General features: G+C 37.4%; 1 protein-coding gene across 1 annotated transcript in view; it reads left to right on the top strand.

The window, feature by feature from the left end:
- The window catches only part of PDE3A (phosphodiesterase 3A), a gene marked incomplete at its 5' end in the record, with an annotated part of 247,394 nt that overhangs the window by 197,201 nt on the left and 30,664 nt on the right, over positions 1 to 19,529 (top strand). Inside the window, 4 exons of the mRNA XM_081114514.1 lie at positions 6,370 to 6,627; positions 8,995 to 9,149; positions 10,150 to 10,274; positions 17,328 to 17,547. Coding sequence (XP_080970640.1) covers positions 6,370 to 6,627; positions 8,995 to 9,149; positions 10,150 to 10,274; positions 17,328 to 17,547 — 758 coding nt within the window. The remainder of the gene's footprint in view (positions 1 to 6,369; positions 6,628 to 8,994; positions 9,150 to 10,149; positions 10,275 to 17,327; positions 17,548 to 19,529) is intronic.

The following is a 19,529-nucleotide window of genomic DNA, read 5'->3' as shown; positions in this document are numbered from 1 at the left end:
GACAGAGAGGTTCTACGAATACATCGGAGAACTGGTCGGAGATGCAAGGTTTCTCTGAAGTTACAGCTCCCATGGTTTTTCATTTGTTTTGTTGTTGATGCTTTCAGTGTATGGAGCACAGAATCCCCCAACAGAATTCACATGGAGACCAGATTGGCTGCTACTGCGGCAGGACAGAGATCTCCCAGATCAGCAGTAGTAGATGCAAATAAGTAGCATAGATAAGTGCCCCCTGATCACAAGGGAGGAAAGTTCTAGTGATAAATGACACAATGTGGGTAAAACCAATGCCACTGAAGGCTCACAAAACCATTGTGTTAGAATGCACATTTTAATGATGTTTGTCTTATGGATATTTTAATCACAATAGTAGGTAATTACGTGTGGAAAATAATTTAAATCAAGTTGTGCATGAAAAGAGGTCGTGTTTACAATGCGTATCTTATAAAAATTGAGAAAGGTGACAGAACTGAAATGTTGTCTTAGAGGAATTATTGCTAATGTGATCCTAGTTTCACTTAAACAGTGATCTCTAGAGACACTCTAGAGACACAATTTAAACACTTTTATTACTTTCTACCAATAGTCTTATGTAAATTATTCTTTTCTTAGGTTTTTTTTTCTGTGAAAAGAATCTAAACTCTGAGAAAGCAGCACTCATTCAAAAAGATGTTCAGACAATTAAGAGTTCTTTACAAAGGCAGAATACTGCCATCTGTTGTTCACTGAAATTGGTTTTAGACTAAGCAAATATAAACCTCAAGTTCAACAGTAATTCTGAAAATTTAACAAACAAAAGACCATCAAAATTCATCAACTTGTGAGTTCATACTTATTTTAGAGGTTCTCAATTTTCCTGTAATGTTTACCAACTTTTACTCAATCAGAAAATCCAATTCCTTCCACCAACAGAAATAATAATGCTTTTTATTTGCATAGCAATTTGTACTAAACCAAGCCTCTCCACCTTCATTTGCATGCACACCCGTGTGAACAGTTTATTACCTAAACTCCTCATAGCTTTGCCATCTCATCTTTCTAAACAGAGATAACCAGTTTGGACATCAATGCAGCTGTTATCTTCTCGGGGATATGGGTGTTTACTAAAGTATACAATTTAATAAGTATGTCTTATTTCTTAAATAATAAGACAGTATTCTGTGATCATAATTATTTTTTAAGCTATTGGGTGAAATTGCTAGTGTCTGGAAGGTATTTAGGACACAACAGAGGGACAGTTTTAATCATTTTTATCTTATTGGCAGATAGACTATAGGGAAATACAGAAGGACACAAGGCATGAACAACATCCCATTTGGTGATATGGAATGTTCTTTGAACATCAAAAGAGAGGGAAGTGAAGAATTCTGGTAACTGCTGGAGTTTGTTGTGTCTCACATCTCAAATGGGGCCAGCAGTGGTGTTGGTGGAAAGCGGTTTGATGAAGGGCCCGATATGTTTTTCTCCTACTGTACATACATATTATCTTAAGGAGAAAATCCAAATGTAAACTCATATTCTCTGCCAGAAAATTAAAATAAGCAAACATCTGCTTCCTTAAGGATGGCCTCTAGCCAAGGTTCAGCCTACAATGAGTTACTGCAAAATTTTCACATGATTTCATTTTTTAAAAATTTCCCAACCAACTTCAAGTCTAAAATTATAAATGGGTCCTATGAAAGTATTATAAACACATATGCCATTTTGCTGGCTCTGAGGTCAGAACCAGTAATACCAAAGATCATTTATTGAATCCTGCTCTTCTTCTAAATCCATTAAAGACCAAGATAGTACTCTTCCTAATATCATAGCAGCCTCCCAGAAAAAGATTTGGAGGGTGCGGGGTGGTGGCAAACTACTTTAGACATGTATGGGGAGACAGCTCCCGAAAACCCAGCAGGCATCTTTTCCCAGCATTGAGGACCAAAGTTGGGTAAGAAAAGTCCCAGTGACTCTCTCCCTTTATGTGTCATCCCTTACACTGTTTATTCCTCTCTTACGTATCCCAATTCCCTTTTCACCCTGAGAATGTTCTTCCCGTGCTGTTTGCCTCCCAGGGTGCTTCCCAGGATGACTAAAAAGAAAGAAAAAAACAAAGACAAAAAATCACTTCCAACAATGGAGTTAGGATGCCTGCTTTTAGAATTCCTTTCGCATACTGTGTTATAAATCATACCAGTGCAATCAACCATATTAACTGAAAGCAGGACTTTTGTACAATTACTACATTTAATCTCAGAAGTATTAGCGAGTATAATCTTTATGCCTTTGTTTACCTAGAATAAGAAGTGAAAGTATTTGGGATTTTGTTTTTGTTGTTTTATTTTGTGGTTGTTGGTAGTGAAATCATATCTCTATGCTGCCTTCATTTATAAACTACTGGCCCAGTAGAAGTAAGAGACAAACATGCAAGCACAGTATGCATCTCTTTGTACACACAGTTTTTTCAGTGCAATAATAATGATAATAATAATAATGGTGACTATAATTATTTATCAAACATATACTATGGGCCAAGTACGCTTCTGAGTTCTTCGTGTGCCTGATCTCATTTAATCGTCAATAATACTACACAGCAGGTATTATGATTATTAGCCCCCTTTTAGAGAAACAAGAATATAGATGAATTTTCTAAAATCCCAAATTTCAAATGAGAAATATGAACACAGGAAGATCCTGTGCTCTGAAAAGTCCATGTACTACCTCATAAAATAAAAATTTGATATTGATGAATGAATACAAATTTCACTCTGATATCCTAGTTCTTTATCATTTGGCTCTCCAGCTTCTCACCTATACAACCTTCTAAATTATGTACATGATGAAAATATGCACTCGTGTCTTTTTGCATCCCAAGTGCTCATTCATATACCAGTCAAGACCAGTAGTTGGTCTGTTACTGTAAGAAATTTTTAAAGCAGAGAGTTATAAAAATGACATATTTTCTGTACCTCTAGAGAGGTATTTTATATGTAAATCTGCCGGCTTTCATGCAGTTTTTGATGGAGAACCAAGACTTTCTCTTTGACTCTGTGTCCACTGTATTGAATTTTCAGTTGTCTTTCTTACGTCCACCACACCTACATTTCATTGTCCACAACTGTCAGTGCTAGGTGTGTTTTTTATCGTGGAAATGACTTGGGCACTTGGAAGCATTCTGAGTTGAAAAATCTTTCAGATACGTTATCATTTTCTTTTTGAATTTTACAGTTGCATCTCCCCTACTTAATTTAACAGAAATCAATGTTAAAGCCAAGAAAATCAGTTATTTTTGGTTTGATATATAAAACTGCATTTTCCTCCACTGTTTATCAGACTTAAATTCCAGATTTTCTATTTAAAGGTGGCAATCCAAATTTGGTTATTATTTAAACAGTGTCTGGGGAAATTATACTTGCATTTTCTTAAATGTTAAATATAAATATTTCTATTATAAGGAGAGCCTACGAAGTAGAATGTTTTTTATTGCTTGGTTACTTTTTTCTTTAAACGAAAAGATTTGTTTGATCTGCTCCATAAAAAGACTCAACTGTGGTTTTATGCTTAGTATAGTTCATTACTGCACTCAAAGATGATTTCAGGCTGTTAGCTTAAGACTTTCCTTTAAAGTAACTTGCGTATAAACTTTACCTTGAGTATTTGTCATCACTTTCTAAGATTTCATAAGGTAAATGAAATATTTCTGAGTATTACTTGGTATACTTAATAATTTAGTGGTACTATTGAAAGTTGAATAGGTGTGGGACTGCCCTCTGTGAGAGTCATTCGATGGTATATGACTCTATACATCATGTGAGAAAACTCTGCCATCCACCAAAGCCCCTCTCCCCTAAAATCCCTGCATGGTGACCCCCTCGACATGCCTGTATCTTTGTTATTTGCCTGCTGTTGACTGAAATAGTGTCCCGTCTGTCTTCCAGGCTTTCAGCATTTTATGTGTGGTTAGTCTTAGCGATTCCTTGGCAGGTGGATCTGATTGTTGGTTTAAGATTTCATGCTTCATTGAAGCCTCTGGCTATTTGAGTCAAAAAGTGGCGATAATGTCTTATGTGCGATACAACTTTTTACTGTTATACCAATAAGCCGATAAAGCAAAGACCTGACTTACTAATAGCGGGAAGAGTTTCAGTGGTAAAAGTATTCACTTTGGTTTCTTAGCCAATTCCAATATGGTTAAATACTTCTTACTGGCTTGAATAATGCTTTTTTTTTTTTTTCACTTAAAGAATTTTGCTTTCACAAAGGCTTTAGCACAAGGGTTATTGAAATATGTAATGTGCTTATTTCCTAAATTTTTATGTTAACGCTGACTGACTTATGAGGATAGTTCTGTTTCTATTTTAGCTTGAAATTTTTAATGTTTTTGAGTATATAAGAAATACATCTATTGCTTTAAAAATATATAAAATTAAAGAATTATGAAAACACTGTTCTCTCACCAATAATTTATTTTAAAAATTATAATTCTAACTATCAGTACAAAAAATAATAATTCTAACTATCAGTGAGAATGCTCTACTTTTTTCAGATTTGTAAGTTTTAAATATTGAGAACATTATGAGAAAACCTCTCTAAATATTAATTATTAGAACATAAACTGTTAATTTCCATGTCAGAAAGTCTACAAATATATGTCCTGGAAACAAAGTTTGACTTAAATTTTCAATTTTTTAGAGAAGGTGTGCAACTTGTTAGTTCAACTTTATTAGAATGACATGGGTAGGACTAAATATTACTCTTTCAGAAGATCATACTGAGTTTTTCAGAAACATAATAATTAGAGATGCATTTGAAAATTTATGTTTCTACAAGAGAATGTTAACCTAGTTCACTGTCATTTCTTGTGGACATTTTGGAAGTTAACAATATAGATACATAAATGAAATGTACATAATTATACATCCTAAAGCTGTTTCCATTACACTAAATTTTTATACTGGTTTATAATACATATTTAGGCCTACACACAGATAAAAACATGGCCCAATCCTATATAATGAAAGGCTAATATGCAACTTGAACAGCAGAATGACCAGTTGCTATGATGTGCACTGACCACCAGGGAGCAGATGCTCAATGAAGGAGCTGCCCCCTGATGGCCAGTGCGCTCTCACAGGGGAAGCGCTGCTCAGCCAGAAGCTGGGCTTACGGCTGGCGCGCACAGCAGCAGTGGCAGGAGCCTCTCCTGCCTCTGCAGCCTCTCCCGCCTCTGCAGCAGCACTAAAGATGTCCAACTGGGGAGCGGGCCTAAGCCATTAGTCAGACATCTCCTGAGGGTTCCTGGACTGCGAGAGGGTGCAGGCTGGGCTGAGGGACCACCCCCCCCCCCGAGTGCATGAATTTCATGCACCAGGCCTCTAGTGATTAAATAAGACATTAAATACAGGTATGTATACATAAGAACTTAAGATGAAAAGGCTTGGTATTTACTCCAGTGTACTAACTAGCTCAGCACTTAAGCTGAAGCATGAGAGTACTTGTGTTTGAAGCCCAGCATTTCTAAGTTCCAGCTATCTGATTCTGATTTTGCCAAGTGATTTTTTACTAATAAAAATGAAGGTAATGCCTGGCTGGTGTGGCTCAGTAGTTGAGCATCAACCCATGTACCAGGAGGTCATGGTTCAATTCCTGGTCAGGGCACAACCCTTTTTTCTTCCTATGGACCCTCTCCATCCCCCCCCTCTACCCCCCCCCCCCACACACACACACAGGCCTTCACTACACTAATGTCTCTCAGTCTGATAGGCAGTTTGACAAAATATGATAAATGTGTTGCAGAATTCCAGAACTAAAATGTCTATTCTTACCAACCACCAGAAGAGGGACAATTTGTGAATTTGAACACAAATTGAGTTGCTTTTTGTGCTTATCTCTAATAGTAGTTGAATAGGTACCACAAACTAGGCTAAAATATTATATTTTAATAAAACTAAAGTTTTGTCTTTTCAGAAAGAAATTACTAAAATTAAAATCGTATAGTATATTAACAATGTTATTTCCAAAATGAAATTTCTAGATAATATACATTAAAATGTCAAGCTCTTCGTAAGGAATAAGGAATATGAAGTTTTCTCAGGTCCTCTGAAATCTTGTGCCTTTTAAAAATTAATGTTTATATGTTTAATCTCTTTAAATATATCCTCCCCTTCCCAAATTTTAGCATTATAAAAAGTGTGCCATGAACACAAACATGGCGGAAGCCGTGGCAAATTTTGGCAAAGTTTGAAACAGAAACGTGTTTTGAATGTTACTCTCCCGTAGCCCCAAAGAGTCAATTCAGTCCATTTGGCAAACAAGCCCAATTGCATTCTCTGTGCCTTCAGATGCAGACCTCTGCTTATCTGACTGTTCCTTTGTTTGGTGTCTCAGTCTTCAGGAACCAGTATCACTGTGGACATTGCCGTGATGGGCGAGGCTCACGGCCTCATTACCGACCTCCTGGCAGACCCTTCTCTGCCCCCCAATGTGTGCACATCCTTGCGGGCCGTGAGCAACCTGCTCAGCACCCAGCTCACCTTCCAGGCCATTCACAAGCCCCGAGTGAATCCTGTCGTTTCCTTCAGTGAAAACTATACCTGTTCTGATTCTGAAGAAAGCTCCGAAAAAGACAAGCTGGCTATTCCCAAGGTAGGTGGGAATGACACACCCCTGGAAAGCCTAAACGTTTTCTTTTTTTCCTCTAGGTCTCTCTCCTGTCACTCGAAACCCACATGCTAATTTAAGTCAGCGTCTGTGAAATGTCTTGATCATGGTGACCAGAGTAATGAAAGTTGAACGCGAAGACTTCTGTCCTTACACTTGATTGCTTTCTGTAAATTAAAATTTTACCATTTTATGTTACCTTTTTTTATTCAGACTTTCTACATGCCAGGCCCTGTTGAGTGGGATAAGGTCATGGCAGAGCAACAAGCCCCTGGCCCCATTCTAGTGTGGCTTCTGTGTAAAACCCGTTGCCTCTGAAACACACAGTTGCTTCGCTCTTTGCATTCTTAGTACGGTATCCTTCCTTGTACCCGGATGGCCTTCCCAAACCCAGTAAGATTTGAACTCAGAACAGTTTTAGTTGATTTTGGATTATTTAAAGTAAAAAAATGGTCTTTGTGTTTTGTATAATTTTTTTTCTTTTTACACATAAAATATACTAAGAATTTTATAGAAGTAAGCTATAGGGAATAAGTCCTAAACTTGGTTTAGACCTCACATGAGTTGAGAACAAGTCGTATTAAAGACTAAACATAATAAATAAGTCAGAACTGAAGTGGTCCCTGGTACGTCCTGCACCGTTATCTATTTGGGAAACCAGCAGCCGTTCTCTTGAACTGGTGATCAATCAGTAGTAACATGCCAGCTCTTGCTGTTGTGTCTCTCGGCTCAGGAATGTGTTCTTCATACAGCTTTGTCAATTAGCTGTTACATAGTTTCCTTCCAACATCTACTTCTCTGAGAAAGGCATGGCTCAGCATGACATGGAACGGAATGAGATTAACTGATTCCTTTGGCTCTCAAAATAGATATCAAGTCAGTGACAGATTTATAGGCAACAATCCTGGTGTTTACAGTGCATGACCTTTTGTCTTGCTATTGAATTACCTTCTGAGATGCAAATTAAGATCTTTAAGAGGCATGGAGAGCTACTTAGTGTCAGAGGTATATACTTCACTGCTCAGAAATGTCTCAATCCTCAGGAGAGCAGCCTGCATCTTTATAAACTGTGCTTCCATGGTTGGTCTATTGACCAATGGTTTGAGCTCCTACCTGTTATAACAGTTGCTGCAGTTGTACCTCCACTTTCATTTTTAAGGTGAAGGCCCTCTTTACCAGGCTGGTGCTCATCCTGGTGAGCTCAGAATCTTGCCTCAGTGCTGATGATGCCACATACCCCACTTAGGATATGAAAGGAGAAGAAATAATAAAGAGAAAGTTGCAGCCCTAACCGGTTTGGCTCAGTGGATAGAGCATCGGCCTACAGACTGAGGGGTCCCAGGTTCGATTCCGGTCAAGGGCATGTACCTTGGTTACGGGCACATCCCCAGTGGGGGTTGTGTAGGAGGCAGCTGATCGATGTTTCTCTCTCATTGATGTTTCTGACTCTCTGTCCCTCTCCCTTCCTCTCTGTAAAAAATCAATAAAATATATTTAAAAAAAAAAAAAAAAGAGAGAAAGTTGCAGGTCAACCAGCAAAGTCTCCTACTAGGAGGAATTTGTACCGATGATGTTACCCATAGGCCTAAGGTCTAAGTGACGTTAACCACAAAGTGGTTATGTTATACTCTTACTCTTTTTATTTAAATACATTTTTTATTGATTTTAGAGAGGAAGGAAGAGGGAGAGAGAGAGAGAGAGAGAGAAATATCAATGATGAAAGAGAATCATTGATTGGCTGCCTCCTGCACGCTCCCCACTGGGGATCGAGCCTTCAACCCAGATATGTGCCCTTGACCGGAATTGAACCTGAGACCTTTCAGTTTGCAGGCCGATGGTCTATCCACTGAGCCAAACCTGCTAGGGCCACTCTTTTACTCTTATGTCCTGTCATTTGTACATCAAGAAATTAAAAGTAAATTAATAAACACTTTGGTGTAGAGACTGTTGTGCAAGATGATTATCAATTAATTCATGCCCCAAACAAGTGACTTTTGAGGGAAATCTTTTGCTCATAATTACTAAAATGACATGTGTGTATAGGTATATAAATTCTGTTGAACTAATAAAACTATAAAATTACCTCAAAAGTAGTTGACTATCATTCCAATAATCCTATATTTGTGTAGTCACTGAAGTGAATATTCCAAAATGTTATTTTATAGTATTCATTTGTTCTGACCACAGTCTTTTATTGCATATCTGAGTACCCACATTTTAGACAGGTGATAGTCAACCAATATAGGTTAATAAATTTGCTTCCAAGTAAAAGCCATATTCTCCCATTATATGACATTGAGGTTGGTGATAGAAAATATGCTTGGCAATAAAATCGACTCTCCTTCTTCCTAGCGCCTGAGAAGGAGCTTGCCCCCCGGTTTGTTGAGACGAGTTTCATCGACTTGGACAACCACCACCTCAGCCACAGGTCTACCCACTTTGGAGCCGGCCCCAGTACGGCGGGATCGCAGTGCCAGCATCAAACTGCATGAAGCACCTTTACCAAGGTTAGCAATGCTCCTATTGGTTTCACATCTCTTAGAGAAGTTACTTGCCAAACAGGAATTGTAAATTACAGGGGAAGGGAGGCCCAACCAATTAGAGTTGGTTGGAGGCCAGCTTTGGAAATGAAAAAAAAGTGTAGGCATGGTTTAAATGCAGACCAGCACAGGGATTAGCGTCAGATAATTAGGCTTACATTGTGTTTTGAGCAATGCATGCAGATTAAGTTTTGGTTTGGAACATCTCCAAAATATAGATCCCATTAATTACATCTCTATGTAACATTCTCTATTCTACCGATAGATTACTAATTCCAGATTTATTTACAATAATAACCTAGACAAACCAAGGCTATCCTGCAGAAAGCATTCCCTAAATGAAGCTCACTGTCTGTTACCTTTCATCTAGCAAATAGCATCAGTGTGTTTGGCAGCAGGTTCATCATTCGCATGTTTACAAGGAGATTTTGATCATCACCCTTTTTTTCCCAGGGTGTCACCAGGAAAAAAGAACTGTAGGCTAAATCCCTGTAGCTGACCTTTTCCTTCCCAAGGAAATATTGCAAAAATATTATTTTTGAATGATTTTACAAGCATTTAATTTTTTAATTTAGATATACCAAGAATGATAAATAATAAAGAACACAATTCATGTGAGTCCCTCTGCATCTTAACTAGTTAATTTGCCAAGTTGTTAGGAAACCTATGAGGGACATGATTCTATAAGTAGAAAGAGGTGTTTGATTCCTGTTAATTGGGTAAGTAGGAAAGTTATCTTTGCGCTTTTGTTAACCCATGTGCGTGATGAGTGACTTCTAAATCCACACAGCAGAGACTGAGCTTAGTTGTCCTATTTTGTCATTTGGACAAGGTGATCCTATCACTGAACCTGGACCATGACTCAGATGGCAAGTCGAATATGGAAATGACGGTTGGGTTTTGGCAAGTTCTGCCCCAATAGTTGATGAACAACTTACTTATTTTTCTTTATGCTCTGTCTTTATAGTGCTGGTAGTTCTGATTCTTGGAATAACCCTGCGATGATGACCCTCACCAAAAGCAGATCCTTCAGTTCGTCCTATGCCGTCTCTGCAGCTAACTATGTGAAGGCTAAAAAGCCAAGTCGCCCAGGTAAGCGACTTGCTGGGAGAAGAGTTCCTATTCACTGAGCGTGCAGTCACCGAGAGAACTAAGCCTTCAGTATTTAAATAAGATTCAGAGGATGCTCTGCACGTGGGTATATTTGGTTTGACTCTTCTAAACAGAAAAAACCTCAATAACCAACTAATTACCTAAATTTCCACTTTATATGATGAAACTGATGCTTTCAAGGTTGCTGTACCAGATATTTTACCTTGAGCATATTGGATGAATAGGAAATCACTCTCACCAATAATTTGGATAATAATGAGGATAATTTCCGGAAGCATCATCTTATAATATACCAGAGCTAATGTACTTATGAAATTTCAATTTTATTCTTAGTGGCTATTAAGAGAAACTTATTTTTCAGAAACATGATATTTATAGGAGCTTGAAGAAATGCTTTATTTACTATACATATTATAATTTTTCAAAGAAATTCTTACCTATGTCACTCACCACCCCCTTCTCACTGGGCTGTTACAACATTCAAACTTTGCCTGCCTTGATAGCCCCAAACTCCAATTTTTGTGTCATCAGCCTCATGACATTGCTAATAGCTCTGCTGGCTTGTTTTCCTAATTGCTGCATCCTGCTGCCTGGGTTTTCAGCCTTTTTGCTCTATGCTAATTGTTAGTAAATAATGCTCTGAAAGGAAGAACTGTTCATGGGGTTTTAGTCACACTGCTAAGGATCTCTTCTTTCTAGAAACCTAGTCCTCCACATTAGTTGTCTCACCTTGATAGGTTTTTTTCTTTTAAATTCAGCATTTCTATTGGTTGTCAAAGCAACAGGAATTTACTACAAACTACAGAATCATAGCCAGAAGCAGAAGTTCTCAAAATGACAATGTTTTTATGAGAGTTAGAGAAGTAGTACTCACATCCCACTGATATTTCAAGAGACCAACTTGAAATAAACTCTTAAGTATAAGAAACACAAATTAAGGAAGCATTTCTGTCGTCTGTTTTTACATCTAGAAAAAAAATTTAGTAATTTCTTTCCCTTTGATCATCCCCTTTATATTGGCGACTGTTTCTTGAAACCATTTAAGCACCAACGTTGCTTAAATCTCTACTGTTTGGTGTTAGAAAGACACTTTCTCCAGCAAATATACTTTTATTGGAATTGCATCACTAAGTGAAACCAGTAAAGGTTATTTGGTTTTCCAAAAACTAATCAGGTCCTCTCTGCTCTTCGAAAATGTTCATTAAATCTTAGAGGTCACGTGACCTGAGAAATAGACTGGAGCCTTCACCTAGGCCAGGAACAGGCAAGGTGGGAAGATACTTAAATTGGGTTGCCCTGAGGGCAGATACAGATTAGCTCAGTGTTGTGGAGACTCAGGTGGGACTCCAGCAAGGTGAAGGAACTGGATGTGAGCATTTCACATTGAACCTGAGACTTTTAAAGGGTACTAAAGTGATCATAGGTCAGGAGGACCCCTAGGCTCCCTATAAAAATATGTGCAAATAATTTTTGAAGGAAAGCATCACCAGGTAAGGGCCATATGATTTCAACATATCAAATTCATACAAATCAGAACTTGCAACCAAGATCACTAAGCACACAAGAAATATGAGTTAGAGAAAAAGGAAAGAAAAATAACTTTACAGATCTCTAAAAGGGTGGAGATATTTAAATGCTAAAAAATTTCATTTAATTTTAAAATATTAAAAGAAAAATACAAGGTTATAAAAATAACAGCAATGGGAGACGATATCATTGAAGGTCATCTAAACATAACTTTTAAAAATATAAGCAAGGTAATATGATATGTTAAGTGACGTAATATAGTATTCAAGGGAAAATTAATAAACGGGGAGTCAGAAAATGTGAATTACCCAGAGTGCAACGTAAATGAGAAACTGGAAAATGTAAGTGCATAAAGTGCATAAGGTATCTCTATCCTGATTACTTTGGAGAGGACTTTGCATTGTGGCATCTCTAGACTACTATCACAGCAGAGCTAAATGATTATAAAATAGCCTATATATTAAGCATGCTTGATTCAACTAAAATTCCTGCAAGTCTGCCAAAAGGGGAAAAAAAATCCATCAAGAATCAGAGACCTGAAATTCAGTTACAGTTCTCCCTGATCAGATAGGTCCTTCTGCTTTGAAACCCTTGTTTGCTTTTAATGATGGTATTGGGTTGATTGAGCTAACAAGGTGTGTTATGTTTGATATGACTGACTGTGACGCCGGCTGCTTTTAACTAAACTATGTGGAAAGGGACCTGGTAAAGTCCCTTTATGTGGCAAAGAATGTAAGGAAATATATAGAATCAAAGTGTGAATAGAGTCTAAGGAGAAAAATACCAACTAATAGGCAAAAGAGGTTGGAGAATGCAAGCAAAAAGTAGAAAATAGAACCACTGAAAAGTAAGTGAACTGTTTTTAGAGGGGACTAATGAAATCTGTGCTTTGCACAAATCATTTCAGCAGTGTGTCCTCTAGCTTGATCAGTCAGCATTGATTTAAATAGTTGAAACACAACCAGTTATTTACAGTTACTATTATAAAGTAAATGGGTGAAATCACATGAGTCTTGATGAAAGCATAAAATAGGAGATTGAAATATGACTTGCATTTTCAATCTTGCTTTTCTATTTATGAGTCACTGACAATGTAGAGCTGCCATTATGCCAGTAATGAGCCTTTAGAATTCCTCTGATTTCATAATTAGTGAGTTTGTAGTAGTCCCTTCCCAGATTCTTATAATTCTTATAAAATTCTTATAATCTTATTTTATAAGAATTTTATAAGAATTAGATCTTATAAAGATTAGATTTTATAAGATCTTTCTGTAATCATTAAAGTAAGCTAGACTGAGTTTTCCCTATAGAAAATATGAAATGAGAGATAACTTAAATTATGACTTTGTGATTTTATTTTTTCATTCTCTATAGTTTAGATACATGTTCTGTTTTGGAAAACTATTAGGAGTGTCCATTTGCCTGTGGGCAGGGAAAAGAGGCGTGTATTTATCAGACATGCTGGTTCCTTTCTTGTTCAATTAAAATTAAGCTGAGAGAGTTTTACAGCACAAAACAGATGGATTCACTTAAATGATTTCCTTCCAGTATTGTTTATCATCTCCCTTTGATTGCCCAAAGTTTCTTGTGTCTTGACACACATTTTTTCATGCTCTTGGGAGCAAGAAATTACAGACTGAATTTACTCAAAGGACCTGGCATTTTAGAATTTTTTAAAGCTGTATCTTAAGTTTTTTTTTTTTTAATGTTTTAAGTATTTCACATTAGACCAGCTTCAGTTACTCAAGGATTTGTAGTTCGTGAGCTCATACGTCTCTTTTCTGGAGTCTCTTAAAATTACTGAAATATAAATGAAGATAAGCATATTTGAATGAATACATATTTATCTGAATCCCTTCACTAGGTTGTGTGTATAAATATGTGAGTGTACAACATAAAGGTGGATGAGATTTCAAATGTTACAAAGTTCACTAACGTTACACCCGATTACACATAAACTACCTTAAAAAACAATCTGTTCTTGAAAACTTAAAAAAAAAGGGTCTTTCTCCCATTTCCTTGGAGTATCCAGTTTCTGTGTCTGATATAATTTCATTTGTAGTCTTTCCTTTCTAAAAAGGTTATTTGGTTTTTATCTGCACTTATATCTTTCTATCTACTTGAAAACTAATATGTAAACATGGGCCCATTTCCTATAGCATTCTCTTTCTGTTTTTAAAACTTTAAATAAACTAAGATAATGCACACTGTGAGAAATAGTAGTTGGGTTTGGGGAACAAAGGAATTTATATGTTTATACCTTATCTTCTCACCTACAGAATAAAAATATCCCTGCTTTTCAGGGCTGTTGCCAAGACTCTTGCTTGTTAGCTGTATTCAAAATACATAGACTCTCAGCTCTGCAGAAGCGAAGTGCTTCTCCTCTGTTTCAAGGTTTATTTTAAATTTCTTCCCAGGCAGTAAATGTGGAGTCTTAAGGTCTGCTTATTTTTTTTTTAAGTTTAGTTAATCCATGAGTTCTAAGAACTCTAATCGTTGAGTGGATTTTTAAGAGAGAATATCATTTCTCTGAGAACATCAGCTGGCATCTACTAAAAATTAGCAATGAAAAAAGAAAATCACTCTTCTCGTAAATGACCTTCAGAGAGTACGCTGTGTCAAAACAGAAATGTGCAATGTTTCCATGGGCTTTGTAAAAAAGTGGCAGAAACTTGTCAAAAAACTCACAACTACCTAGCAAAATAATGAAGGAAATGTCTCAGGCAATGCCTATCAGGAGTCTCTTTTTTTTAAGACCACAATTAAGCCCTTGCCTTGGCCCGCAGCTCTGTACCATCTTACCCAGCAGCCTCTCTGGTCACATTCCCTGCCCCTCTTCTTCCTCCTTGCTAAGCTGAAGCCACACTGATCCTCTGGTAGGTCCCTCTTTCTAGAACATGCTTCCCCAGGTGCTTGTCTAAATAGACATTTAGATCTCTGTTGAAATTTTACACTGAGAGTATTTCTGTCCTCTGTCCTCTACCCCCGCATTATTTTTCTTTCTATTACTTAAAACTGCCTGACTTTCTTTTCTTCCTTTTCCTCCTATACCTCTTCCTTTTTTTTCTTAACCTTCTTTTTCCTTCCTTCCCCTTTTCTCCCTCCTCCTCTTCTTCTAAGTCCTTTTCTTCTTTTAATTCTTTTTTAATTTTTGTTTCCCCACAACAGAGTGGACGCTCCATAAGAATAGAGCATTTTGTGTTCACTACTGCCTCCTTAGCCCCTGGAACAGGGCACACAGTCATTCCTTATCAGCGGTTCTCAACCTGTGGGTCGCGACCCCTTTGGGGGTCGAACGACCCTTTCACAGGGGTCTCCTAAGGCCATCGGAAAACACATATAATCACATATTGTTTTTGTGATTAATCACTATGCTTTAATTATGTTCAATTTGTAACAATGAAATTGGGGGTCACCACAACAGGAGGAACTGTATTAAAGGGTCGTGGCATTAGGAAAGTTGAGAACCACTGCGACAAATCATTGAGCTAATTTGTAACCTTTATAATATGTCACACCCCCATCCAGCTTTTTAATGCTTATACTGCTTTTTTCTAATATATCTGGTGACTCAGTCAGCTGTAATCTAACAAATAGTCTAAATTAAACTAGTCCTTTTCAGCCTTTTTAAAAAAAAACAGAGCACACATATACGTATGTGTAATAATGTGAATACGATGTTATATAGCAGGGGAAAAGCGAGAAGGGATTTAGAGCTTGTTGAACATTTTATTTCCTGCATTTTCTAAAATTATAATAAAATCTAATTACATTAGATTTTAATATAATTTACAATATAAATCTAATATTAGAGATAATATTAAAAACTAAATTTCTTCTGGGGCCTCCAAATAAAGTCTTTTTTAAAAAAATTTACAGCCATTAATACTTCACAGGTATCTGTAACACACTTGCTGCACCCAATGATAGGTTGGTTGAGAAACTGAGATAAATATGTAGTGAACTTCATTTTCTTATGGCTTAAGAGATGGTGTGATATGAGGGTTGTCAATATCTCTGCTAAAATAGCTAAGCCTTTTCACTGAAAGTAGAAATCAAAATTAAAACCATAAAGCTTGTCATTGTACAGAGCAATACAAATGCTGCCTGGTAGGTAATGCATTCTCCCAGGGGCAACCTCTGCCAGAAGTGGCTAATAAGCCACCTGTTACAAGAATAACTGTCCCCACTCCATATGCTCCTGTTGACTAGCACTGTGACCCTGGGAAAGTTATGTTACCTCTCTGGGCCTATGAGGTTTCAGTTAGGTATAAAGGCCAGGGTTCTCTTGATCAGGAATCAACAATAGAAATATTGAGAAAAGGACTAGGAGGCATTGCAGGCCTCCACACTGAAGCAAAGGAAGAGTATGATAGTAAAACAAAAGAAATAACAAAACAAAGAAACTTAATTACCAAAGCCCTTCAGCAAGCTTCATAGTCCTTCCAGTGGGCCAAGAAAACCGTGGGTGTGACAAACAAAACATTTGGGAGAGCTAAACATGGGAAGCCGACAAAGCCAGCTGCCAGTTCCCCACACGTATTATGATGTGAGAGCTGCTGGCTGTACATTTCCCTGGAGTGGTGAGAAATCGGAAACAACTTTTCATGATTTCATTTCACTTGCTGTACAGTAGATTGTTCAGCATCAGTAAACAGGTGGTTGTTCAGAAGCTATTTCTCTCTTTTCTTCAGTTTTAACATGGGCTGCTTTCCCTACATGAGAGAGGAAATTCAAAAGACATCGCCCCTGTACTCGAACATTGGAAATCTAACTCAGTGTCTGTAAAATCCTCACAACCGGGAGTAAACAGTTTGCCACAAACACCCACACTTAAAGTTTAAACTTCAGGCCTATTGTTTGATCGGAAAGGGGGCATATTACATTTTTAAATGTCTTCTTCAGAAATTACTCTGATCAAAGTAATTTCACACCCAAACTAGTCATTTTGCTGAAAACACCCATGGGTAATAAAGTTAAATGCCTCTGATGAATGTTATCTTCTTTATTTACATATTTTAAGCATTGTATGCCTGCCAAACCCTGCTCCAGACATGTTAATATTTAAAATAATTCCCGATCTTCTTGCTGCTAAAAACTTCACAGCAGAAGAGAAGGCAAACATATGAGAAAATGTTAACCATTAACATCATGTTAGAATGACAAGAAGAAACAAAAATAATATTCTTCTGTCCTGAAGTTACTCCAGGCCACCAAGGCTTTCACTGGATTTGCCAACATTGCCACCAATTGTCTTCACAATGATTCATTCCTTTCATCTCATGCTGTGAAGATACCCCCGCTGTCCATACACCCCATCCACCCCGTCTCCAGCTGGTGGCATGCAGGGAGGCCTGCCCGGGCCCAAGTACTCCTGGGGCCTTTAGTGAGTTCAAAGGAGTCCAAGGTGAAGTTTAAGAGTAGCAGGTTTGAATACCAAAGACATGTCTTGTGACTTAATGATTTCTTTTCTTCTTGTGACTTAATGATTTCTTTTCTTCTCAGGTGCCCTCGCTAAAATTTCACCTCTTTCATCGCCCTGTTCCTCACCTCTCCAAGGGACTCCAGCCAGCAGTCCTGTCAGCAAAATTCCTACAGTTCAGTTTCTAGAATCTGCCGACACAACTGCCAAACCGGGCCTAGGTTCGCACAGGGCCTTAACTTACACTCAGAGTGCCCCTGACCTGTCTCCTCAGATACTGACGCCACCTGTCATATGTAGCGGGTAAGAATTGTACGTTGTTAGCTGGAGTTTAATAAGGAAACCAGTACTACTTCTCCTCTTAGGAACACTCACCGGCAGTCCACATAGCTATGTGTATGTTTGCCAGAGTAGTTGATAAGGAGGTATAGGATAATGTGATCTGTGTTGAATAAGGTATAATAGAAACTTAATTTTTCAGTGGTTTTCTACTAGTTGAAAGTTTAGAGTCCATATGGGCCATACAGCTTATCTCGAGAGATGCAATAATTAGTTGTATATTTTGTCTGCTTACTGATAGAACATACATAAAGCATATGTTTTTAAAAACCATGTCAGGTAATTTAATATAGTTTGATATTATGTTGGAATTTTTTTTTTTTTACTTCTTCAGGGAGGGTTTTATACTGATTTTTAAAGGCATTTATGTTAAGTTTGCAATTCCTATTTTAACACTTTAAAAATGTGCAAATAACACAGGGCCCTTAGAATGCAAAGCGATTGCTTGTGCTGATCTACCATGCTGAAATAGACTTGCAAAGTGTTGTCTTTTCCTAGAGGGTTAGAAATTAAGGGCCTAGCATGGCAAAAGTAATTATTTTGCCAACATTGTCCCTAAGACAGAAATACTGCCTCTTACGGATTAACATGCTGTTGTTCTTCAGAAATAGCTTCATCTTGAGCCATTGAGCTTAAAGCTTTACAATATTTCTCTCAGTCAAAAAGAGTTGAATGTTTTTAAACTAAGAATAATCACAGGAGTGTCTTGAATAACATGCTACTTTTCTAAGGTTCATGAGTATAACCGTTCGAATAAATTAGTTACATGCTGGTCTTCTAATATCACATGTTTCACAGGCCCAGATTTGATCAATATTTTCAGCTTTGAGCTTCACAAATTTCAGATTCAGATCCTTTGTTTATAAACTCTATATTAAATGAATGTTGTTTATAACCTTTATTTTTATTTTCTTTCTCTTTATAAATATTTTTATAGGGAAAAAAACATTTTTTGTTTGTTTGTTTGGCCACAGCCAGAATAAAAAGTGGTTCTACTGACCAAAAGTTATTCAGCCGCCTTCTCTATGACAGCTTTTTATTTTTTTTTAAATATATTTTATTGATTTTTTTACAGAGAGGAAGGGAGAGAGGGAGAGGGATAAAGAGTTAGAAACATCGATGAGAAACATTGATCAGCTGCCTCCTGCACACCCCCGAATGGGGATATGCCCGCAACCAAGGTACATGCTCTTGACTGGAATCGAACCTGGGACCCTTTAGTTCCTAGACTGACGCTCTATCCACTGAGCCAAACCGGTTAGGGCTATGACAGCTTTTTAAATAAAATAATTTCTGTAGGATACTAATCCCATCTTTTCCCCCTACCAAAAAAAAAAAAAAAAAAAAAAAAAGGCATGATCTGTGGTAAAACATACATATTCCCCTTTTAGTGATTCACAACATTCATGACTTTATCAAAAGCTCTGAGACATCTTGCAAAAGGAAAACCTCTTGATTTTTGTTTCATCTAGAATTGTCTGTTTATTTAACCACAGAACCAATTTCATTAGGTTAACACCCAATAATTGCCCACGGAGCTAGTGTTTGGGGGAGCACCCTTCAGAAACATTTTTGGGGTATGCATCCTAAGCCAAGAAGAAGCCCAGTGGAATATCAGCATCAAGGACATCTGCTGTGGCCTCCAGATTCGTGAGGTATAAGTCTCCTAAAGAAGGGAGAGAGAGATATGGCCAGGAAAGATCTACCGCTCACATAGCTTTTCTCATCCCAGTCTATTTATTGTATTCCTAGCAGGAAGAATGTAATGGGATTTTTATAAAAAAAGCTTTTGGAGAAAAACAAGGCAATTTCACTGCCTACTTGTTCAGTAATGTTTATAAATCCAGTAGTGTGTGTTTTATTTGTTTGGGCTTTATAAATCTATAATTCAAACCATGTTTTATTATTGCCTTCAAGGCAGCCACCCATGTAGGCCCAGAGAGCTC

Source organism: Myotis nattereri, assembly GCF_964212035.1.
Source record: "Myotis nattereri genome assembly, chromosome: 2".
In the NCBI taxonomy this organism is placed as follows: domain Eukaryota; kingdom Metazoa; phylum Chordata; class Mammalia; order Chiroptera; family Vespertilionidae; genus Myotis; species Myotis nattereri.
This window is presented reverse-complemented; position numbering and strand designations above follow the sequence as displayed.